General features: G+C 43.7%; 1 protein-coding gene across 2 annotated transcripts in view; it reads left to right on the forward strand.

The window, feature by feature from the left end:
- The window catches only part of LOC134338526 (hepatocyte nuclear factor 1-alpha-like), a 228235-nt gene that overhangs the window by 123035 nt on the left and 79417 nt on the right, over window positions 1-25783 (forward strand). For both annotated transcript variants that reach the window (XM_063034416.1, XM_063034415.1), the window contains exon 6: window positions 23776-23977. In XM_063034416.1, coding sequence (XP_062890486.1) covers window positions 23776-23977 — 202 coding nt within the window. The remainder of the gene's footprint in view (window positions 1-23775; window positions 23978-25783) is intronic.

The following is a 25783-nucleotide window of genomic DNA, read 5'->3' on the forward strand; positions in this document are numbered from 1 at the left end:
TTATTTCAAGAATTGTTTTATTTTCCCCCGGTTTGTTTCACCGCTGTTCTCCTAGGCTCCCTACCAATCTCCCCTGATAGCCTTACAACGTCATCTGTGTTGGTGTTCAGGCGCCACCTGAATCTTCTTCCATCTTCTTCATCTAATCCAGGAGTTCCCAAACTTTTTCACATTAACCGAGGGGTCTGAGGACTCCAGGGTAGGGAACTCCTGATCTAATCCGATTAGGATAATTAAGACAACTGAGACTTGTAGTAGGAAGTTCCGCATTCTGACCCCTCAAAAGGCTATAATATTTTATTTCCAATTGAATTTATTAGTGACTGTCTTTAATTCTGACTTCCAATTCTGGTGGGATATTTTCTACTCCATCAAATGCTTTCTTTGTTGAGTTATCTTTCAACTTTCTATTTTCTCCATCTTACTTCATCTTTTTTGTACAGACAGAAGTATAACTTTGCAGTTCTGTTATTATTCTTCCAAATCCTTTTCCAAGTATCATATCATGGAGACCAGTGCTCTGCCATCTCCAAAGAGTCCCTGAACAAATACTCTATCTAAATTTGATATGATTTTACACTTTTCAGTTCTATCCCTCTAGACCTGAACCACTGTGCTTTGTTTGCATTCTAATGGCCTTATTAACCTGTGTCACTACTTTTACTGGTTTCCATGCCTGTGCTAGAGATCCCTTGGTTTTCCACCCGATTTGGAGTCATTCTCAAAGGGAATCCTGATGCGGGTATCATCAGATCATTGTTAAGAGAGGGAGGGGGGATTTTGTGGAAGGTCGGTTGAGCTGGGGTGCAGAAACATGTTGGGACTTGTAGAGGTGTTCTGTGAAAGGGGATATTTTCTGAGTACACAGAGCCCTGCTACTTTTAGAGCAAAATTTGAAAACAAATGAGTTGTTATCGTTCAAGTAATGTAGCGTATTTTGGCCTGCAGATGAGTGAGGTGTTCCTGTGACCTTACGGAACAGAAGAGACATGTGCAGCGACAGAAGTGAACTGCTGAGCAGAAGGAGATTTTGTACTTGGGGTGGGGCAGATGTTATTTTATTTACATGTCTGTTTAGAGATATAGCACCACAATAGGCTACTCTGTCCCACAAAGAGCTCCCGCTGCTTAATTGTACCCATGTGAACAATTAACTCACTAACCCATACATCTTTTGTAACTAGGAGGAAACCAGAGCATACTAACTCCTTATGGCAGAGGAGGGAAATGAACTGGGGTCGCTGGCGCTGTCCGCTATGCTACTGTGCTGCACCTCAGCCCTCATTTGAGTTGCAAGGTGGATACTGGCTGCAATTAAGACATCTGCACTCAGTGAAGGCAATCAGCCCAAGAATATCCAATTATAAGAAGTGAATCAAAATTACGTGGGCGACTGAGAGCAAAAATAACCTTGCTATTGAAATTAAAAACTTCTCCTTTTATCCATCAGATGTGGAAGGCAGTGTAGCAACTGTTAAATAGGCTGAATAAAATAACATTGACATTTCTTTGACAAACACACAAGAGAAAAGCAGAATGGAGTTGAACAGCCCTCCCTCCTCACTGAAGCATTATGGATTGGTATACAGCAAATGAAAGCAATGGGGAATGCGGACTTTCCAAGATGTTTGTATGTTTATGTTGAGGTCTGTGAATCACATCTATTGTAATTTTTACATTGTGCTTCATCGGAAAAAAACTGCATCTGGTCTCTATACCTTTGAGAGAGCACTCACTGACAAGCAGCTGTTCTGAAGCTGTAGCGTCCTTTCGGCATCTTGTGAAAGACTTTCACTTTACTTTTGCCCTTGACATTCCCACTTAACAGCAAAATCTCTGAGGACCAGAGTGATTAAATGATATCACGTCAAGACTGAGTAACTCTTGCATTTTTAATTCAATCTCAGGATGCAAGGACTTCAATGAACATTGGCATTTATCGGGCACCCTTAGTTGCCCTAGAGCTGGTTGTGGGCGTCACCTAGCAGCTAGGGGCATAACTGAGAGACTTTCCTAGCTATTCAGTAAGCAGCGAAGAATCAGCACATATGTTATTACCATGGAGGAGTTTTAGAGTCACAGCGTAATACTGCTTAGGGATATCGTCTACATGCTGACCTTTGTGCCCATCTACCCTCCATTTGCCTACGTTAGGGCCATTCCTCTTGGTTTCGCCCTCCTCCATTCTCTCCAAGGAAGTACCTCTTCTCCTGAGCGTTGCTTTTGCAGGTTCAGACTACTTTCCAGTATCTATTTATTCAAAGGTTTCAATGGTACGTTTAATGTCAGAGAAATGTGTACAATATACATCCTGAAATTCTTTTTCTTTACTAGCCATCTACGAAAATAGAGGATTGCCCCAAAGAATGAATGACAGTTAAATGTTAGAACCACAAAGCACCCCCCCAGCTCTCCCCCACCCACACATAAGCAGCAGCAAAGCAGCAATCCTCCCTTCCCCACCAGCAAAAAAAGCATTGGCACCCCCCCCCCCACTGAGCACTCAAGCGTACAACAAAGCATCAGTAAAGACACAGGATTGCAGTACATCAAAGACTACTCATTCACCCAGTAATTCGACATACCACGGGCTCCCACGCTCCCTAATAAGGGAAAAAGAGATGTCCCCATTTCACAGTGAGAGGGGGGACATAAAAAAGAACCCGTTGTTTTACAATGTTAAAAGTCTGTTGCGTCGCTTTTTCTGAGCTCTGTGCCCAAAGAACTCTGGTCCCATTCCTGCAGAGCGGGTCCCGTGCCTGCAAAGAACCGAAGTCAGCGTGTAACTTCCCTGAAAGGGAAAAATTAGAGATATTAAAGATAGAAATACAATTGTTTCTGAAGATACAAACAATGGAGTTGCCATCGTCTCCTAAGCTTCAGTCGTTCAGACAATGTATTCACTCATTAGATGTGCGCGGAGATGGAAGCTTGGTGACATCTGTGCTGCATGGGTGGGTGTCAAGAGGGGTGGTTATAGGGAGAAAGAGATGTCCAACACCAAGTCTAATGTCCACTGCCTGCAGCGGACACATTGGATAGTAAACAGATGTGGGAAGCATGGCTGCTATTTCCTTAAAAAGAAGGATATCCGACCTTACCACCCTGATTAGTATACAGAGGTTAATTAACTAAACATAGAGCAAAATATACCTATGACCTTCAAGGGGGTTAAATCGCCCAATGTCACTCAATGAAAGGGAGAGGAAACCTGGTCAGGAAGTACAATTGCAAAACTTCCGTCATGAGGATGAAATTCATTGTTAATGTTTAAACATTTAGAATACTCCTAAAGGAAAACTCAGCGGGATGTATGTATTCATCTGGTTTCAATAAGTGAAGTGATTCAAAGTGTTGAGGAATTCCAGCAAGACTGGCTGAAAGCTGAATGTTAACTGCAGGGGGAGAGGGTGCTGCTGACTGGCAGGAAGCCATGGGATATCATGTTGTTTGGGATTCCTGACAGGTTCCAGAAGGTTGAGCCTCTAACTTTCTAATTCTCTTGTGTGTTGAAGCAGCTTTGGTGAGTTGAGGCAGCTAAGAGGCAGAAATGACAGGGCTGTGGGAAGGTGTTACTATGTTTGACCTGGTTTCCAGAATGGAAGTAGTTGGAATACCCCTCCACTCTGATTACTTACATCAATGAAGCATAATGGAGCTTCATTGAAGTGGGTAATCAAAGGGGAAAAAAGCTGGAGATACGAGCTGTCTCCCCTCTACACTCTCAACATGAAATGTTGACTGTTCCTCTACCTCCACAGATACTTAAGGCTGAAAGGTGAAAAATTTAAGGGAACATGAGGGAAACTTCTTCATTCTATGGTAGGGGTGCGGAGGACTATCATTCCGGTGCAGGTCAATGGGAATATGTGGCTTGATGGCTCAGCACAAAGGGCCTGTCCTTTTTCATGACTCTGCAACTGCCTTGCCCAATGATATTCTGCACTAGATTTGGCTGGCAGAGGTAAAGGTCATGACAGAATGTGGATACTCTTTCACTGCCACAGCTTAGAGCAGGGCATCCCGAACTGGGGTCCACAGACCCCTTGGTTAATGGTAGAGGTCCAAGACATTAAAAAAATCTGGGAACCCCTGGTTTAGAGAGAGATTATATGATAGATGAATTTTTTAGACTCCCACCAGCGTTACATCCCCACCACCACCACCCAGCCTCCTGATGCCAAGTTTTGCTCCCCTCTACTGCCTGCTTTGCTTTACCACTGCCAAGGCAAAGTCAAACCCAAGCCGAAGAAGCAACACCTCATATCCCAGCCATATGAACATGGAAGTCTCCAATTTCAGGTAGCCTGCAAACCCCCTGTGTTCCTTCCTTTCTCCTTCTGATGCTCGCATGTCTTCTCAGCCCATTATCTTTCAAAACCCTCATTACCCGGTTACCCAGTTTGATTCCTGCTCACGTGGTTTCACCGATCACCTGCTCAGGCCCTGCCTCGCCCCTCCTTCTCAGCTCCTAACACCAGCCATTTCCCCTCTACACTCTTCAATCCTGATGCAGAGTCTCGACCCGAAAGGTTGACTATCCCTTTGCCCCCGCTGTTGCTGCTCGACCCGCCAAGTTCCTCCAGCAGATTGTTTTTTTTTGCACCAAATTCCAGCATCTGCAGGCTCTTGTGTCCAGATAACCAAAGGGTTTCAGTCCTTCTCTGTGCTGGTTAATTTGCTTTGGTTCTGGAATGGGATGTGGTGGGGGGGAGGGGGAGGATTTTACCTCTCTGTTTTGGGGTGGGGGGTGTGGAAGAAATTGGATTGCTGTTATAGATGGAAAGTTGTGTGTGTGCATCCTTCTCCTCCAAGTGAATAACGTCTGTGAAACACACTCACTCACTCACACACTCTCACTTTCTCACACACGCAAACCCCCACTGACACACCCACACACACTCAACACACATGCACTGAAGAAGATCCTCAGAGTTCCACTGTACACATTTCAGAAATGTCGCAGTCACTGTCGCAGAGTAGGCCATGTAGTACTGTATTCAATCTCCTATGCAGCAAAATCCCTCAAGTGAGCATGACCAAAGACTCATTTTAGTCTCTGATTGACGTCTACATACAGCATTTCCCAAAGTACAAGGGAAATTTTTCCGCCCTTCTTTGCAACAGTAAAGGCTGGTTTATACTTGTGCGTCAAATGTACACCGTAGCTATCGCGTACCCTACGCCGGAGGGCGACGTGCACCTCCCCAAAAAAGTAACTCATGCATCGCGGCGACGCAGACCGCAACAACTGTGATTGGTCCGCTTGGTAGCATCGCGTTTCCTCATATGCATTTCCGGTTGCTTTTCTCCGCCATGCCTGTGCACTGATGCGAAGTAAATGGTTGGAGACAATGAACCAAATCGTCAAATCTACCTGCCCACATCCGAAAATATTTGAAATGCATTTCCTCGTCCGTGTCTCTCACGAAGAAACTCGACACAGTGGCATAGAAACCCCACTGCCAACTAGCATTTTGGTGGTGAATTGCAGGGCGACACAGACACAACTACGCATGCTTGCTACGGCGTAGGGCTACGCAGAAGTATAAATCAGGCCTACGGCGTAGCCCGTTCACACAAGTGTAAATCAGGCTCAACATGGATCCTTTGCAGTGACTGAGGAGGGCAGGTGGGGACTCGGTTTAACAGCTCTTGCACTAGATTTGGCTTGGACCTGAAGCATAGCCAGTGAGGCGAGCTATCAGAAAGAAGCTGCAGCCTGCCTGGGGCCACACCCTCAGAATGCAAGGACATACCTTTAGGACAGAGATTAGGAGGAATCTTTATAGCTGGAGGGTGGTGTCCGAGTCTTGGGATCTGCATTGCAAGGATTGATCAGTGAGGTTGTGGACTCATTTTGGGGGACTTTGAAGTTCTTTTTGCACATGCTCCTGGATTCTGGTCACTTTTTATTATTTGCTATTTTTGAGCGGTTTGGTTGGGGTGATAGATGCGGACTGGGGCACTTCAGCAAAGGATGGCCCTGCGGCCTACAGTGGGCTGGTGACGCAGCGCTGGACTGAACTGAACTGAATACTACTGGACTCCTGGTTTGACGTTTGATATTCTATGTGTCGTTCGCTTGCTTTTTGCCCTTTGGGCAATTTGTTCTGTTTTTGTGTTTTGGGTGTTTGATATTTTCTTGAACGGGTTCTGTGGTGTTTCTTGTTTCATGGCTGCCTGAGGAGGACAGATCTCAGAGTTATATTCTGTATACATACTTAGAGAATAAATGTACTTTGAATCCGTGGATTCATTGCCAGAGGCAGCTGTAGAGGCTAAGTCATTGGAAAATGAAGGTTTATAGGTTCATGATTAGTAAGGGTATCTAAGAAGACAGGATAATGGCGATCAGACTCAAACGGCCTAATTCTGCTTCCGTATCTTATGGTCTTATTGAATTATATAGAACTAGAGCATGCTGGAGTGGCAGAGGAAAAGTTTCTGCAATGTTTTTTCAAAATAAATGTTTTTAAGTCAAGCAACCATGTTTTTTTCCCACAGACATTCGCAAGTTACAAGTAAACCCATAGGCGCCGGAATATAAAAGCATTTTGGTTGGAATATATTTGTTCAGTTTATAGATTGGAGCCAAAAGGCAAGCAGTACTCTGTGCAGTAAACAAGCCTTATCTTCTCCAAATTTATTCAGCTGAATGTAGAGTTGTCAAGGAGATGACTGGTGACTGCCTGGGCCTAGTAACAGCCCACTTAATCCATCAAACATCAGCCGCAAAGTTGCCGCTATGGGGAAGTGAACAATTTACTCTATGTTTTCTGACCTTTCTCCCCAAGTGTAGAAGGGTGGGGAAACTGGCTTGTCTGATTGAAAAGCTCTGAAAACAGCCTTTTACATCCTCAGATTCATTAACCATGCGGAAATTGTCAATTGCTTTTGCGCTTCACAAAACAAATCTCTTGAAATAAAGATCTATTATTAGGCTAAGCAAAAAGCTTTTTTTGTTTATGACTATTTCAATTAGACCTGGTGTCAGCATATTAAATAAAATGTGCTTGTTCCTCCATCGTTAAGGACCCTCGCAACCCAGGACATGCCCTCTTCTCAATGCTACCATCAGGGAGTGGGGTAAGGAGCCAGAAGACACACACTCAGTGTTTTAGGAAGAGCTTCCTCCTCTCTGCCTTCAGATTTCCGAACAGAGAATGAACCAAGCAATGAATACTACTTCACTATTTTTGTTTCGCTTAGTTAATTATATATTTCTCAATGTAATTTATAGCATTTTATGTATTACACTGTACAGCGACCACAGAACAACAATTTCACAATATATGTCAGCGATACTAAACCCGATTATCGTCATGATTCTGGCATTTTCCCAAAACCAGTAGGGTTTAGATTTCTGCATCACAAGAACCACCCCATCACTCCAACACCAATCTATTCTACATCTTTTCTGGTAGTTGACTGAGTTGAAGTATGATTCTACTGTTAGTATATATCCTCTCATACCTCACCCAAAGCAACCAAATTTTTACGTATTGTCTGGACATTCCACAGTAGAGTCATCTTGGCCTTCTCCTTGTAACCCAATGCTAACACAAGCATTTTCTAATCAGGCTCATTAATGAATAATCAAGAGCGGAATCATTAATTAGTTGTTATATGCTTCATAGCTCAGCTTTAATCTCTTACTTCAACCATAATCAAGTCAGCGTGAGACTGTACTTGGTTGGTAGTGGAGACTTCTGTTTCTTTTTTGAGGCTTTGCTTTAAAGGTAGCAATTCATTGTGGTGAATGGTGACTTCATATTGGTACGCAAAATGAGAAAAGCATACTTTCTACATCTTTCATGACTTCAGGATGTCCCAAGCCACTTTCGGAACGATTAAGTACTTTTGACTTAAGTACTTTTAAGTACTTATAATACATGGCGTAAACACGAGGAATTCTGCAGATGCTGGAATTTCAAGCAACACACATAAAAGTTGCTGGTGAACGCAGCAGGCCAGGCAGCATCTATAGGAAGAGGTACAGTCGACATTTCGGGCCGAGACCCTTCGTCAGGACTAACTGAAGGAAGAGCTAGTAAGAGATTTGCTGCCTTCACCAGCAACTTTTATATATGTTGCTTAATACATGGCGTGTTAGTAAGTTCCATAAGCAGACATCCCACCCTGCAAAAACTCATTTCAGGGAGGTAGCATCATCAGTTTGCAGGAGGCTTCCAGGAGAGGTGGGATGTCTGTAATAGAGTAGCTCCTTAGCAGCCGGCCAGCTAGTTTAAATAACGTTAGCTACGCTAATGAACGAATGACACCTGTTAAACTCACCTCAACACGTCTTTTACATTTTAACCCACCATGGGCAATAGAAAAGTCACTGTTGTAAACAGTGCAGCGAGCAACACTGTCATTATTTTGACCCCTATTAGGCAGGGGTACACTTTAGTGTAGTCTGGGGTGACGTACGTTTTATATTTTCTTTTTTTGGAACAGTCTGCCACTCTTGACTTTTTTTGGGAACTCTCTTGCTCTCGCTCTCTCGCGCTTGCTTTCTCGCTCTTGCTCTCGCTCTCTTGTGGTCGCTCTCACTCTCTCTCATGCTTGCTTTCTTGCTCTTGCGCTCGCTCTCTCGCGCGTTCTCTCACGCTCGCTCTCAAAAAAATCAGTTTCCAGGACATTGTATATAATTTGCGGGCATCAGGGAGCCACTATTAATTTGCGGGAGACTCCCGGAACTTCTGGGAGAGGTGGGATGTCTGCATAAGCGGATAATCAGTGTTTTTATTTAGAGATGTTAATTCAGAGGTATGCATTGGCCAGACACTAGGTGTATGTTAGACGAAGTGGGCTCTGCTCAATACATCATGGGCTCAGCCCTCCCCATTATCGGTGGTATTTGCAGTTGGTGCTTCCTCAGGAAGATAACACCTATCAGCAGAGGTTACCTCCATCTGGGCCATGCCATCTTTTCACTGCACCATTGAGCAGGAAGAACGGAAGCCTGATGTTCCACAACACCAGATTCCAGAATTGCCACATCCTGCAGCCCAGAGGTTCTTGAACCATCCCAGTGAAACCCTCATCGCTGCAGTTTAGTAACACAATCAACTCTTTGACCACTTTGCATTAAAGTGGACATTTTTTATTCCGATTGTGTTTTCTTGTAAAGAATTGAATATAAATTTAAGTTTATCTTTTTCTTGTGAATACTGCTTATATGATACTGTTCCTGTGATGCTGCTACAAATAAGTTGTTCATTGCTCTGGCGAATACATAAATTTGTGTTTATGATCATAAATTCAACTTTGAGATTTTGAAATAGAGCTGAATTCTTTGGGGCAAAGGGCAAAGGGAACCATGGTTTAATAGGTTACCCTAAAGTTGCCATCTCCGATTGAGCTATGCTCTCTCAGTGCTTTAGTGGAACAGTGACCAAAGGCAACCTCAATCCTCAGGCAGATTTATGCACTTGAGATGTTACTGAGAGGCTTGTAATGTGGGTGGCAGTAACAAATGGTGTTACTATGACAATAACAATTTGCGTTTATATGTAATACACAATGCGTTGGAAGAGCTCTGCAAGTCAGGCAATATCTATAGATGGGAATAAACAGTCAACATTTTGGGTCTAGACCATTCATTAAGACCCGATGAGTCCTGATGAAGGGTTTCGGCATGAAATGTCAGCTGTTTATTCCCATCCATGTATGCTGTCTACGATTTGCCTTTATATAATGCCTTTAAAGTAGTAAGATCTCCCAATCTGTTTTTAGGTGTTCTTAAACCATTACTTTTAATTTCATAATGATGTCATACAGGAAGGAGGAAAAGTTCTTTCCGAGCAACTGCCTGATGTGAAACAATGCTGATAGTGTCTCTCTCTCTGTCAAAGTGGATCATTTTGTAACTGTTGCTGTAGAACTGTATTTTAGTAGTACAGTTGATTGTTTCAATGATGAGCTGTGCTTTGACGTAATTAGATTGGATGGTGATGATAACACTTTACATTTCAGCGGGGTCCAGTATCCCTGTCTGTAATGTCTTTATCACTTTACCAAGTCAGGCAGGGAAATCTGAATATGAGTTTACCTTATCTTACACAGCTCCAGAATGACGTTCACAGATTTATGGAGATGTACAGCACAGAAGAAGGTCGTTTGGCCCATCTCACATTTGCCTGTATTTGACCCATATTCCTCTGAACCTTTTCCTATCCTTGTAGTTGCCTTAAATGTTGTAACTGTACCCACGTATACTATTCCTCTGAGAGCTCGTTGTACATATTAAACATTTGCCCCTCAGGACCCTGTGAGTCATTCCCCATTCATCTTACACCTAATCTCTCAAGTTTTAGACTCCTCTATCCTGGGAAGGACTGTGACTATCTACCTTATCCATGTCTCTCATGATTTTATAAAGTATTGACCTGGTTTAAACAATTTAGTATGCCAATAAAATGCACTGGCCCAAGCTTTGCACAGGATCTTCTTTAGGCGGGGTTGTCCCGTTGCTGGTTATGTTTGATCGATACTTATTGGCTCATTTATCACACACTGCCTTGGTATGGAATGGTATTTGGGGTGGAGTGGGAAATAAAGACCTGGCGAATGAATCTGAAGTATTTTGTTACCTTCTATTGCATTTGTTGTTATTCATAACTCATGAGCCTCGTTAGTGACAGAAGGAAGGTAGATGCCTCACTTCTCTCAGTAATTAGATCACCTTCGGCTCTCAGAAACTTTTCACTACGACAGTTTGTTCACGGTGCAATGAGCCCTGCAGAGCTTTTACTGTGTAATATTACTAAACTTAGAGTTTAGCACATGGAATTGTACAAATTCCTATAAAACATCTACTGATTTTTTTTTTAAAAAAGCAGAATTTTACTATTGGAAGCCCCTGGTAAAATAAGAGTCAATCGTTGAAAACCTCGTAAAAGAGTGAGATTTCTCATCAGATCCGGGTAACATTGGCTAGGGCTATTGTCTTTGGAGCAAAGGAGAATGAGAAGTGACTTGATTGAGGTGGACAAGATAATAAGAGCCTTAGATTGAGTGGACAGCCAGAGACTTTTTCCAAGGGTGGAAATGGCTAATTTAAGGAGGCGTAATTTTGAGGTGATTGGAGGAAATTATGGGGGTGGGGGGGGGATGTCAGAAGGTAGGTTTTTTACACAGAGAATGGTGGGTTCGTGGAATGCCCTGCCAGGGGTGGGGATAGAGGCAGGTACATTAGAGACATTAAAAAAAACCTTTTAGATAGGCAGATGAATGATAGTAAAGTGGAAGGCTTAGATTGATCTTAGTGTTAGTTAAACATTTGGCACAACATCATGGGCCAAAGTGCCTGTACTGTGCTGTAATTTTCTATGTTCTATTATAATACATAGAAGGTCGTATGTATGCTGTGTTTTCTCGTTGGAACAAGTTAAAGATAATCCTACTGGCTTGCTGCCTCGCAATAGCCCAGTAATTTATGTTTGGAATATTTACCTTCCTTTAAAATATATAGTTGTCTCTACCTCAGTAATTCCCTGTTGCAAATCATCGCACGCTCTAACAGCTTTGCCTCATAAAGGTATCATTCATAACCTCACTGCTCATTCTCTTAATGACAGTCTTAATGATAGATGAAATCATTTTTCCCTCTTCGTCCTATCAAAACCATTCACGATTACATAAAATTGTAACTTCTTCTGCTCCAGCTGAACTTACTCTGGTATCCTTTGGCTGCAATGTCACTCCATAGATTCATTGTGTGGTTTCAGTGATTTTAATATCCTTTCCCTAATGGGGCATTGCAGATTACACAGCACTATCTAACTTGTACCTATTTAATGTGAGACTATATACTAAACCCGTGCTTTTAAAACCCAAATTCATTGGATCTCATCTGCCTGCACTTAGACTCTCAGAGAGATATTCAGTTAACTTGTTTTGTTTTGCCTTTCTGTTTATCTCCAGGGTATTTGTATGGGGTGTAAATAAATAAAGAAAGTGAACTTAAAAGGGAATGAAAATAACTTGCATAGCATTTCTAAAACGTCAAAATTCCCTAAAGCAATTTGTCCTTAATGACAAACAACAAAGTTCGTCATTGAAATCTCTCTTGCCTCCATTCAGGACAGGTATCAGAACTGCTGCATACGCGTTGCTTCCAGCATTGTCAAAGACCCCTCCCATCCTTCCCACAATCTGCTGTCAGGAGGAACTTGGGGTTTTTTCTGTGTACAGTATCCCCATTCCTTGGTTTACCATTCACAGTTCGCCATAATGAACAGCATGTGCCTGTTCACATCCTTCTGAAACCTTTGTCAGAGCCGCTCTGTTTGACAAACTACCAGTTAGAAATTTGATCAAATAAACGCGATTTTATTTTCTCTGTCGTATGCCCAAAAATCTGTTTAACCAGGTATAAATTACTTTAGCAACCCCTTCCACTTGAAATATAGCAACCATGAAATTCGACCACCACTTCCTGTTTTGTGTCACCTTTGCATCCCAACCTGACTTCCATGGTCTTACCATCAGAATCTGAATCAGGTTTATTGCCACTGACAATTGTCGTGAAATTTGTTGTTTTGTGGCAGCAGTACAATGCAAGACATTTTTAAAAATTAACTGTAAGTTAGAATAAGAAATATAATAAATAATGCAAAAGAGGAATAGAGAGGTAGTGTTCATGGGGTTATGGACTGTTCAGAAATCTGATGGCAGAGGGGAAGAAGCTGTACCTGAATTCGGCGGGAGGAGGCAATAGCAGCGCGCCGTGCGTGCGCAGCCCTCCGGTGAAAAGTGATATTGTATCCGTTAAATAGGGGCCGTGGACAATTCTGATTTGATGGAGATGGACGTGAAAGCACAGAGGAACATCTGGAAAAATTTCTGAAACGCTCTTTCACTGCTGTCGTTACTGTGCGGTCGGGAATCTTTCAGAGGGAAGGCCTCAAAATCCCCGGCTTTGCCTGCTGTTGGCGACCGAGATGGAGGTCGAATTGTTCAGACAGAGATGGCGCTTAGTACTGGGTGTCGGAGAGCTGATCAGAGCTCGAAGTTTTCAGATGACTCAGAGTCAGACCGTGGTTGGGTATGGCAGGGAGAGTTTTTCTTCCTTCTCCCGTCTGCTTGATATGTGGGACATTTGAGAGACTTTGAACTTTTACTGTGCTCATGGACTTCTTCATCAAGTTATGGTATTGTTGCACTGTTATAACTATATGTTATAATTATGTGGTTTTGTTAGTTTTTTTCAGTCTTGGTCTGTCCTGTGTTTTGTGATATCACACCGGAGGAAATATTGTATCATTTCTTAATGCATGCATTACTAAATGACAATAAAAGAGGATTGCGTGTCTTCATAATCTAAAAAAAACACCGAGTGCATGTCTTCAGGCTCTTGTACCTCCTCCTTGATGGTAGCAACGAGAAGAGGGCATGTCCTGGGTCCTTAATAATGGATGGATGGTCTTAATCTCATGGGGCTGGATAATGGCAGGAGTAGAGCAATGCAATACACATCTGAATGTTTGAGTCTCTCCACCTGTGACCCCACAACTACTCAAAGTGCTGCTCACCTTCTCCCTCATATCAAGCCCGCCCACAATCATCTCCAACCCTCATCTTTAATGTTGCACACAATGCTCTTAGATCTAAGCACTCCACATAAAAATTGCTGCTCGGACATGTGTTCAAATAATGATGCCTTTTCTCTTTGTTATATACCTGGAAATCTGTTTAACGCAGAATAAATAGCCAGTGAGAGAAGTCTCTGAGCCAAGCTCGGTCCTCACATTCTAATTTCAGGCCCAACACCTGAGGTGGGGGACCGGGCCATACACCTTCAGACAGAAGTATGCAACGTTTGGTGGCAACTGACTCTTCAGTCAGTGGAATAATGATTTACTGCTTTACAATCCTTTCAGCACATCCATTTCTAAGCATACTGTTTCCCACAGCAAATTTCAGTATCATATGCCATCTGTTTATCTTTCAGGATGTGTGCATTTGTGCCACCATTTTACTGTGATCCAAGGTGAGTTAGGACTCTGGCAATTGGAGCCTGCCCACCTATCCCTTCTGTGACATCATTTTGGATCAAGCATCCAAACTGTGCCTGGGCCTATTATGCATTTATATTATATTTATTTTTGCATTTAGATCTGGGACTTGCTCTTCGTTCACAGCAGATTTTGCTTCTGCTGAATTCTGTGTCTTTCTAAAGAAGGCCAGCACCAGTTGGATAATGGCAGGAGTAGAGAAATGAAATATTTACCTGAGGGTTTGGGCCTCTCCACCTTCGGACTGCACAGACCCCACTACTACTCAAAGCACGGCTCACCTTCCGTCACTAAGGCAACACACACAGACACACACAGACACACACAGACACACAGACACACACACACACACACACACACACACACACACACACACACACACACACACACACACACAGTGCTGGAGGAACCCAGCAGGCCAGGCAGCATCAAAGGAAAAGAGTAAACAGTCAACCGATGATTTAGGCTGAGACCCTTCATCAGGACTGGAAAGGGAGGGGGAAGATGCCTGAATAAAGAGGTGGGGCGGAGGGGGAGAAGGCTGGCAAGAAGGTGATAGGTGAAGCTAGGTGGGTGGGAAAGGTCAAGGGCAGGAGAAGAATGTCAAAGTGGATAGTGAAAGATTTTCCAAGTATGATAAAAATAAAAGAGAAATAAGAGTGGATATAGGACCGCTAGAAAATGAGGCAGGAGAATTAATAATGGGGGACAAAGAAATGGCTGATGAACTGAATGAATATTTTGCATCAGTCTTCACTGTGGAGGACACTTGCAGTGTGCCTGATGTTGTAGTGTGTGAAAGAAGGAAAATGAGTGCAGTTACTGTTACAAGAGAGAAGGTGCTCAAAAAGCTGAAAGACATGAAGGTACATAAGTCACCTGGACCAGAGGAACTACACCCTAGGGTTCTGAAAGAGGTAGCATTAGAGATTGTGGTGGCATTAGAAACGATCTTCCAAAAATCATTGGACTCTGGCCTGGTGTCAGAGGACTGGAAAATTGCAAATGTCACTCCACTCTTCAAGAAAGGAGGAAGGCAGCAGAAAGGAAATTATGGACTAGTTAGCCTGACCTCAGTGGATGGAAAGTTAGAGTCAATTGTTAAGGATGAGGTGATGGAGTACGTGGTGGCACAGGACAAGATGGGCCAAAGTCAGCACGGTTTCTTTCAGGGAAAATCCTGCCTGATGAACCTGTTGGAATTCTTTGAGGAGATTACAAGTAGGATGGATAAAGGGGATGTAGTAGGTGTATATTTGGACTTTCAGAAAGCCTTTGATCGGTAAGAGGCAGCGAGTGGGAATAAAAGGATCCTTTTCTGGTTGGCTGCCAGTGACTAGTGGTGTTCTACAGGGGTCAGTGTTAGGATCACTTCATTTTATGCTGTAAATAAATGACTTGGATGATGGAATAGATGGCTTTGTTGCCAAGTTTGAAGATGATATGAAGATTGGTGGAGGGGCAAGTAGTATTGAGGGAACAGGTAGGATGCAGAAGGATTTGGACAGATTAGAATGGGCAAGAAAGTGGCAAATGAAATACAATGTTGGATAATGCATGATTATGCACTTTGGTAGTAGAAATAAATGTGCGGACTATTTTCTAAACGGGGAGAAAATCCAGGAATCTGAAATGCAGAGGGACTTGGGAGTCCTTGTGCAGAATAACCTAAAACTTAACTGGCAAGTTGTATCGGTGGTGAGGAAGGTTAATGCCATGTTAACATTCATTTCAAGAGGTCTAGAATACAAGAGGAAGGACGTGATGCTGAGGCTTTATAAGGCACTGGCCTCACCTTGAGTATTGTGAACATTTTTGGTCTCCTCATCTAAGAAAGATATGCTGGCATTGGAGAGGGTCCAGAGGAGGTTCACAAGGATGATTATCACAAGGAGGGTTATCATATATTTGATGGCTCTGGGTCTGTACTTGCTGGAATTCAGAAGGTTGAGGGGGGATCTCATTGAAACCTTTCGAATGTTGAAAGGCCTAGACAGAGTAGATGCGGAAAGGATGTTTCCCATGGTGGGAGGTTCTAGGACAAGAGGGCACAGCCTCAGGATAGAGGGGTGCCCATTCAAAGCATAGTTGAGGAGAAATTTCTTCAGCCCAGAGGGTGGTGAATTTGTGGAATTTGTTGCCATATGCAGCTGTAGAGGCCAGGTCGTTGGGTGTATTTAAGGCAGAGATTGATAGGTTCTTGATTGGATTTGGCATCAAAGGTTCAGGGAAAAGGCTGGGAACTGGAATTGAGGAGGAGAAAAAGAAAGGATCGAGCCAGATGGACTAATTCTGCTCCTACATCTTATGGTCTTATAATCTAAGAAAGAATCTGATAGGAGAGGAGAGTGGATAGTAGGAGAAAGGCAAGGAGGAGGGGACCCAAGGGAAAGAAATAGGCAGGTGAGAGGAAGTGAAGGGTCAGAATGGGACTCATAGCATCTGGGACATGCCCTCTTCTTCTTACTACCATCAGAGATGGTACAGGAGAACAAAGACACACACTGGATAGTCTTGGAACAGCTTCTTCCCCTCTGCCATCAGATTTCTGAATGGTCCACGAACAACACCTGGCTGTTTATTTATCTCTTCTCTAATTGTAACGCGGAGTACTTTTTATGTCTTGCACTGTACTGCTGGTGAAAAACAACACATTTCCAGTCACCTAGTAAAGGATGCTCCCCAGATTCAGGAGAGCTACCGTGTAAACTGCGTACTTCAACGCCAGTACTCTCAGAGTGGACGAGCGGGAAGGGCTCCTTGGATAAGTCAGCGATTTGACTGCCTGTGTGCTACTTCTGCTGGTTTTGGCTGAAGTGAAACTTTCCGTAGTATTGCTGGTGGACCTTTGCCCAGCGTCTTCAGGGAAAGGTACAGTTCCACGCAGTGTCCGCGATGCTGGGACGCCCTGTGGCTGGGAGGTGGACGGCAAGTTGGGTGCGAGCGGAGAGATGGTGACAGACTGGCAGAAGAAGGCAGGCTCACAGAGTGCTGCCTACAGTCACCGTTCACTGCGAACCCTTCCACAGGGGAGCCAGTGGTGCTCACTCCCCTGCTTCAGCCCCACTCTAGGGCACACACTGCCTCGCCTGTGGCTTTGAGTGTTTATGTCTTGGCTGCAGTAGCTGATATTAGCACCATTAGTCAGTTGTGTGTGCACATAGGGAGTGAGTTAAGGATGCAGGTACTGCCAAAGAAAGCAACCGCATATCCTTTGTGGAAAGAGAGCAGGCTTCATGGCTTTTCGAAGATCTCAGTCTGCCCTCAGGGTCGAGGTGTTACATTCTGTGTCACACGTGGAGGCTTAGCTCAAAATCCGACTGATGAAGAGTGAGGGATGAAATACAGCTCGTTGAGCATGGACCTCAGAGCAACTGCTCTGGTGCATTCGTCTTGTGTGGCCTTATGGCTCTCTCTTCCTTCCCACTGTGTCAAAGGCTGGCTGTCCGACAACAGGGACCGAACCTGTGCCTGTGACTCATGACACCTCTGGTTGAGGAACCTACACAGATAGACTGGTCCTGGACTAATTTTCCATCTGGCATAGTTTTGCATTTTGTTGTTTGATTGTTGGGGTTTTTTGTATTGCTATATCTATGCTCTATTCTTGGTTGGTGCAGCTGTAACGAAACCAAGTTTCCCTTGGGATTAATAAAGTATATCTATCTATCTATCTATCTATCTATCTATCTATCTATGTGGCAGTAAGGTGCAATTAAAGCCATTCCCCCAGAGTCTCAGACCACCAGGGAGTGTGTGTGCATGTGTGTGTATGTGGGTGCACTCTCTTCCTCCGCCAGGGAGTGTTTCTATTTGTGTGTTTGTGTGTTGTGAGCAGTTTTGGGACCCTATCTAAGACTCTTCTTTGGGTCCTTATCAATGCTGGCATTGGAGAGGGTCCAGAGTAAATTTATGAAAATGATCCCAGTGGTGGAGGGGTTAATGTATGAGGATGGCTCTGGTCCTGCACTCGCCGAAGTTTAGAAGTTTGGGAATCTCATTGAAACCTGGATGGAGTGGATGTGAAGAGGATGGTTCCAACAGTGGGAGAGTCCAGGACCAGAGGGCAAAGCCTCTGAAGATAAGGATGCCCCTTTAGAACAGAGATGAGGAAAAATTTCTTTAGACAGAAGGTGGTGAATCTGTGGAATTCATTGCCACAGATGGCTGTGGGGGCAAAATCATTGAGTATACTTAAGTGGAGGATGACAGGTTCTTGATTAGTGAGGGCATCAAAGATTATGGAGAGAAGGCAAGAGAATGGGATTGAGAGGGAAGGAGATTGGTGGAGCAGACTTGATGGGCTGAATGGCCTAAGCCTTATGGCCTGATAGATATTGGAGTGGGAGGCCTGATTCTCTGATTCAGTGCATGAGATAGCAATGACCTGAATCCAGCCTCTGACTGTCCACAAATGCAATCATAATCTACACACTGGGGTGTGATCAGTTGGGGATGATTTGCATTAATGAGCAGGTCTAAAGGTAGGGCATTGAAGAATGCTGTAGAACAGAGGGATCTAGGAATAATGGTGCATTGTTCCCTGAAGGTGGAATCTCATGGGGATAGGGTGGTGAAGAAAGTTTTTGGTATGCTGGCCTTTATAAATCAGAGCATTGAGTATAGGAGTTGGGATGTAATGTTGAAATTGTACAAGGCATTGGTAAGGCCAAATTTGGAGTATTGTGTATACTTCTGGTCGCCGAATTACAGGAAGGATGTCAACAAAATTGAGAGAGTACAGAGAAAATTTACTAGAATGTTACCTGGGTTTCATCTCCTAAGTTACAGAGAAAGGCTGAACAAGTTGGGTCTTTATTCTTTGGAGCGTAGAAGGTTGAGGGGGGACTTGATAGAGGTATTTTAAATTATGAGGGGGATAGATAGAGTTGATGTGTAGGGGAGATTCAAACAAGACGACATGAGTTGAGAGTTAAAGGGCAAAAGTTTAGGGGTAACATGAGGGGGAACTTCTTTACTCAGAGAGTGGTAGCTGTGTGGAACGAGCTTCCAGCAGAAGTGGTTGAGGCAGGTTCGATGTTGTCATTTAAAGTTAAATTGGATAGATATATGGACAGGAAAGGAATGGAGGATTATGGGCTGAGTGCAGGTCGGTGGGACTAGGTGAGAGTAAGAGTTCGGCACAGACTAGAAGAGCCGAGATGGCCTGTTTCCGTGCTGTAATTGTTCTATGGTTATATGGTTACAGGTGTAAAGAGGCCACTGAGTGTATTTATTGTATGGAAATGGGCTTCACAGACTTTTGCCCTTGGGAAGGTGGTCGTAAACTGCCCTCCTAATCCACTTCATTCCTTTCAGATTCAGATTTATCTATCACGTGTACATTGAAACATACAGTAAAAGGTGTCATTTACGTCAACAGCAACACACGTAGCGATGAGCTGGGGGCAGCCTGCAAGCATCGCCTCACATTTTGGCGCCAACATGGTATACCCACAATGCAGAACACAATAGGTAACAAAGCTACACACCGCCCTCCCAGACTAACTCCTGGTCACCAGCACACGGGCAGCCCTCCAAACCTGGGACAGGCCTTCAGCGGCAGGTAGTACTGCTGCCTCACAGGTGCACCGGCCCAGGTTTGCCCTTAACCTTGGGTGCCGTCCGTGTGGAGTTTGCACGTTGTCACCCTGACTGCATTGCTGCTTCTGGGTGCTCCACATTCCAGAAGTTCTCTGGCCGCTGGAAATTGCCCTGAGCATGGTGAGGGGTACAGTCTGGGGCGGGAGGCAGGGATGAGCTGGGGGAGGGTTGAAGGGATGTGGGCAGAATAAAGTAGAATTAGAGTAGGATTAGTATAATTAGGTTGCTGCAGACCCTGCAGATAAAAGAGCCCTTTTCCTTGCTGTTTGACCATATCTTTGCTAATGTTAAATCATGACCCTTTGGAAGTTCTGATATTTACTGTACATCAACGCTTGTAAATTTGACACCATTGCTGTGTGATTTTTGTGTTCAATCTACTCCTGGAAGCTGTGCCTTCTGCCTTAAATACTGATTGGTTTTCATAATTCCTTGGTGGCCGTGATGAGGACTGCTTGCCATGAACTCTATTAGCAATTGCGATTACAACATGTAACCGTAAGAAAGAGCAGAATTTGGCCATTTGGCCCATCGTGCCTGCTCTGCATTTTATCACGGCTGATTTATTTTTCCTTTCAACCACATTCTCCTGCCTTTTTCACTTAACTTTTGATGACCTTACAAATCAAGACCCTCTCAGCCTCTGGTTTAAATATACCCAATAACTTAGACTCCACACCCATTTGTGGCAGTGAATTCCACAGATTTACCACCCTGTAGCAAAAAAAATTCTTTCTTGCCCCTATTGTAAGGGGATGTCCTTGTACTCCGAGGTTCTGCCTTCTGGTCCTAGACTCACCCACGATTGGAAAGATCCTCTCAACATCCACTCAATCTGGCGCTATCAATATTCAGTAGGTTTCAATGCTAACTCCCCTCATTGTTCTAAATACCAGTGAGTATGAGCCCAGAGCCATCAAATTCAAAGAAAGGGTTAACATTGTTTGTTAACACTTTCATTCCTAGGATCATTGTTGTGAACTCCCTCTGGGTTGTCTCCAACACCAGCACTTCCTTTGTTATGTATAGTTAGAAAACTACTCACAAAACTCCAAATGTGGTCTGATTAAGGAGATCTGTGGAAGGTTTAAGGGAGATCTGGGCCAAACATTAGCAAATGGCATTAACTTAGCTTGAAACCCGATCATGAGCTTGTTCAAATCTTGCAGAGTATGTGTGTGACACCAGTAGAAGATGCATCCTCCGTGACCAATTATCAGTTTTTGTGATTGATTTGCTGTTAGACACAGAGACAAAACATTTTGGAAATCAAAAGACTGTAGATGCTGGAGATTTGACATCAAAAATGCCAGAATCACTCAGCAGGTTATGCAGCATCTGTAGAAAGGGAGAAAAAAAAGAGTTAATAATCCTTCGTCAGTACTGGGAAAGTAAGAAAACATCTTGTCTTGTTACTTTTTAAAGTTTGTTATTTGTCGTCATTTTTGCTGGCACGTTCACACTGGTATAACTCTAGGTGCATTTCTGTGACTTGGGACTCTTTCTTTGTGACTAGCAGGACCAGTTTTAATCACAGAGCACGGGAATTCTATAACATGATCATCATGACACCATGTCAAAACTAAGAAAAGAATCAAAGTTGCTTGAGATTACCTTGTGTAGCATGTTGGTACCCTTGGATATGAAAGTCATTTGCAATGAAAATGTTTCCAGAATTGTCAGAAGCATCAAACTGTTGCGAGGAGATATCGTCAGTGAATGAAGACAATTAAAAGTTCATCACTTATCGTGTTGACAGGTACACCTGTGTCAACCAGTACATTGATTTATGAAAACTGTTCACTCGTACCCACGGCCGAGCGCTCTGGTGAGAGCAGTGAAAACAAGGATGATCTGAATTCTCATTGACTTCTGCACTCGCCTCAGTGCGCACGGCCTGTTCCGATGAGTTCACATTCACTGGATTTGTTGAATGACAAACGGTGGCGAAATAGTTGAGATTCCCACAAGAATGTGTTCCCCCTCTTCCCTACCCCAACAGGGAATCTGCTTTGCCTCTGGAGCTTGTTCCTTTTTCACAAAGAACGCTTCAGCCCAAGATGTTAATGGCGACCATGACGCCAACTCTTTCTGTGCTGCAGTATTCTATGACTCTATTGCAGGTCAATGGGACTAGGCAGAATAATAGTTTGGCACAGACTAGATGGGCCAAAAGGCCTGTTTCTGTGCTGTAATACTCTATGGTGCCCATTTAAACTAATTCTATCTACCTGCACATGGTCCGTATCCCTCCATTCCTTGCCTGTTCATGTGTCTGTCTTAATGCTTTCGTGTTTCCTGCCACCATTTCGCCTGGCAGTATGTTCCAGACACCCACCCCTGTGTTAAAAAAGAAATTGCCTCATAAATTCAAAGAAGACGAGTAATGTAGTTTGTTAGACTGAGAGTGCTGGGGAACTGGAATGCACAGCCCGTGGTGGCCGTGGTGTCAGGCATGATAGAGGCATTTAAGGGGCTCTTAGATGGACACACAGATATGAAGAAAATGGAGGGATTTGGAAGGGATTAGCTTAGTAGACTTTTATTAGTAGTTTAATTAGGTCAGCACAACATCATGTGGTTATATTGTTCTATGTTCCAGGTATTAATGTATATCTTCTACAAACTATCAACTCCCAGCTACTCACATTATTTCCTTTTCTCTCCATCCGCCACCCTACTGCCTTCCCCTGCCACCAGGGTTCACCCATCACCTGCCAGCTTGTGCTCCTCCTCCTCCCCTTCCCCCTACCCTTTTATTTTGGCTTCAATCCCCTTCCTTACCAGTTCTGACAAAGGGTCTCGGCACAAGATGTTGATTGTTCTTTTAACCTCCGTTGATGCTGCCTGGCCTGATGATTTCCTCCATCATTTTGTGTGTGGTTAATCCAGATTTACAGCAGCTGCAGTCTCTCTTGTGTCTTTGATAAACTTTCACGTTCAAGTTGCAGTCGCTAATATCTGGTGGGGAGGGTCCTAAGTGATGGCTTCTTGGGGCATCGCCTTTTGAATATCTCGTCGATGGTGGGGAGGCTGGTGTCCATGAGGAGCTGACTGAGTTTACAGCCCTCTGCAGCTTTTTTCCAATAAATTTAACAAACTCTTCATTGAATAGATGCAGAGGAGATTTACAAGGATGTTGCCTGGATTGGGGAGCATGCCTTATGAGAATAGGTTGAGTGAACGCGGCCTTTTCTCCTTGGAGCGGTGGAGGATGAGAGGTGACCTGACAGAGGTGTATAAGATGATGAGAGGTACTGCTCATGTGGATAGTCAGAGGCTTTTCCCCAGGGCTGAAATTGCTAACGGGAGAGGGCATAGTTTTAAGGTGTTTGGAAGTAGGTACAGAGGAGATGTCAGGGGTAGGTTTTTTTACACAGAGAGTGGTGAGAGCGTGGAATGGGCTGCCAGTGGTGGTAGAGGAGGCGGAAACGATAGGGTCTTTTAAGAGACGCCTGGATGAATCCATGGAGCTTAGAAAAATAGAGGGCTGTGGGTAAGGCTAGGTAGTTCTAAGGTAAGGACATGTTCGGCACAACCTTGTGGGCCGAAGGGCCTATATTGTGCTGTAGGTTTTCTGTGTTTCTATGAATACTGTACTACAATGACTTCTGTCCTTATGATTGTTCCCAAGACACACTGCGTCCTCAGAAATGCAGGGTTGTACGAGGAAATTAACACAGCATTTGCTTTCAAAAAGCACTTGTACCAACATAACAACACCACAGACAATAACAATCTGATTTTATTTCAAAACTTAAAAATCATTTTCCTATCAATCTCTCCACTCTATCTGACAGGGACATTTGTTAAGTTTCCTGTGTTCCTTGGCGAATTATTTTACATAACAAAAAGTGTCAGAGCTCAGCCGTTTTCTGCACAGCCCCTTTGTAATTTTACATTGACAGCAGTTGACATTTTATTGCTTTCACTGTCTCCTAACTGTGTCCCTTCAAATCTGGCACCAGGGAAGCTTTAACTCAATTTAATTAAATTGCTGAAATAAGTCAGAACACAATTCAGCTTTCTGAGATTCAATCTAGAGGTTTTTTCCAGCCCTGGGTGTGGCTGGGGTGCCTCACGCCAACATGCAATATCTCTCGCTATGCCTCTTCTTCCTAACCCGGTGCATTTCCTTTCACAGATAGCTGCCTCGGGAGGAACACTCCCCCCTGTCAGCACGCTGACCGCCCTCCATGGCTTGCAACACAACCCGCCGACTGTAGCCCAGCAGACCCAGAACCTCATCATGGCTTCCTTACCGAGTGTTATGGCCATTACACCCAGTGACTCAGCCTGTCTCTCGCCTGCACTAGCAAACGGAGGAGCTTCTGCACTGGTAATTGGTAAGTAGCCACAGAGATCCTGCATGGTGTCAGTGGTTGGGATATCGCCTGTCACTAAGGCTCTCCAAGTTGCCACCAATAATTCTACACTGAGCCTATATTAAGCCCATTTTTTTTTGTCACAATCTCAGCCTACTATTCTTCTACAGTTTTGGGGAAATTTATAGTGACAGATTAACCTATGTTTCTGAGGTGTGGGAGGGAACTGAAACACCCAGAGGAACGCGTCTAGTCACAGGGAGAACGTGGGTAAGCTCCACCTGAACAGTGTCAGAGGTCAGGGTTGAACCCAGGTCTCCGGAATTTGGAGATAATAACTTGATTGGCTGCGCCATTGTGCCATGCATAATGTCAGCACAGAGATGGTGTAGCAGCTGTAATATCCCATCAGGGATGCTGGGATATTCTATTTCCTTGAATATCTCGAGTGAACATTACAAACTCTCCACGGACGTACTTTGACGTGTAATGACGGTTATTAACTACAAAAAAATGGCAGAAGCTTTGTGTACAGTATAGTCTGATCTCTCAGATGTTGTTGATGCACCCTCATCTTTGGTCAAGGTGTAAGGAGGCTTATTCTGATAAGGGATGAGCCTTTCATTTTAACCCTGTTACTATTTCAAGCAGATATGGCCTTAGAGTAGCATGTAGGACAAAGAAAAAGTACTGGAATATTCAGTAGAAGCTGGAGAGACCTCAAAACCCAGACATTCTTAACCACCCATAGTTGGCAAATACAGTGGCTGCAGTGATGTTCATACCATTGCAGTGCTGTGGTCTGAACGTCTCACAGGCCACAACTGGATTTTTGCTAAAGTCATCCAAAAATGTGTAAAGGCAAATGTTACGTGCTCATCTAATACAATAAAAAAAAGTGATGGATTTTGCAACAGTTTGTTCAAGACATTTCATTCAAAAATTCTCATTCAAAGAAATAGCATTCCAGTGTACCATTGACTCAAATGCCTGGTCTTCGCTGAGAAGTTGATATTATTAAGACTTGTCCAAGAATTTTTACTTATTCCTCGGAATAGAAGAACTTCCCTTTAAAACAGAGATGAGGCGGAATTTCTTTAGCCAGAGGGAGGTTCATTGCCATGGACGGCTGTGGGGGTGAAGTCATTGGTTATGTTTCAAGCAGGTGTTGAGAGGCTCTTGACTGGTAAGAGTGTTATGGGGAGAATGAAGTTGATCAAATGTTGGAGCAGACTCAATGGGCTGAATGGCCTAAATTTGCTGTGATGTCTTGTCGTATTGTAGCACCTTCATGATGTTAGTAAATGCACTACAGCCATTAGAGAACTTTTGGAGTGTAGACACTGTGATAGTGTAGTGAACCACGTCATCTAATTTGCACACAAATACTGCCCACTGATACCAATGATACAAATGTTCTTATCCTCTGTTTCAGTACAGTTCATTGAAGGATAAATAATAATCAGAAAATTAGGAGGATCTCCATTCAAAATAGTGTAATGAAATGTTTTAAATTCATTTGAGAGGGCAGAAGGAACAGCGGTGTTTCTGAGGTGCCAGCCTAAATTTTGTTTCTGAGTGCGTAGAATGGAAATTAACCCCACAGCTTCTCTACACTGAGCTTTAAGTTGTGAACAGAGTCCTACAGTTGGGCTGAAACACAGGGTTCATGTAATTGTTGCTGACAATGTGATATTGCTCTGATTACACCTTAATCACTCCCACTGCCAATGCATCAGAGCCTTCTCAGGTGAAACTATCAGTGTGGGTGGGTGCAAGGGGTGGGAGGGCAACTGAAAGGAGCAAAAGAGTGCAGTTGGTGCCTAT

The sequence above is a fragment of the Mobula hypostoma genome, chromosome 27 (assembly GCF_963921235.1).
Source record: "Mobula hypostoma chromosome 27, sMobHyp1.1, whole genome shotgun sequence".
In the NCBI taxonomy this organism is placed as follows: Eukaryota; Metazoa; Chordata; class Chondrichthyes; order Myliobatiformes; family Myliobatidae; genus Mobula; species Mobula hypostoma.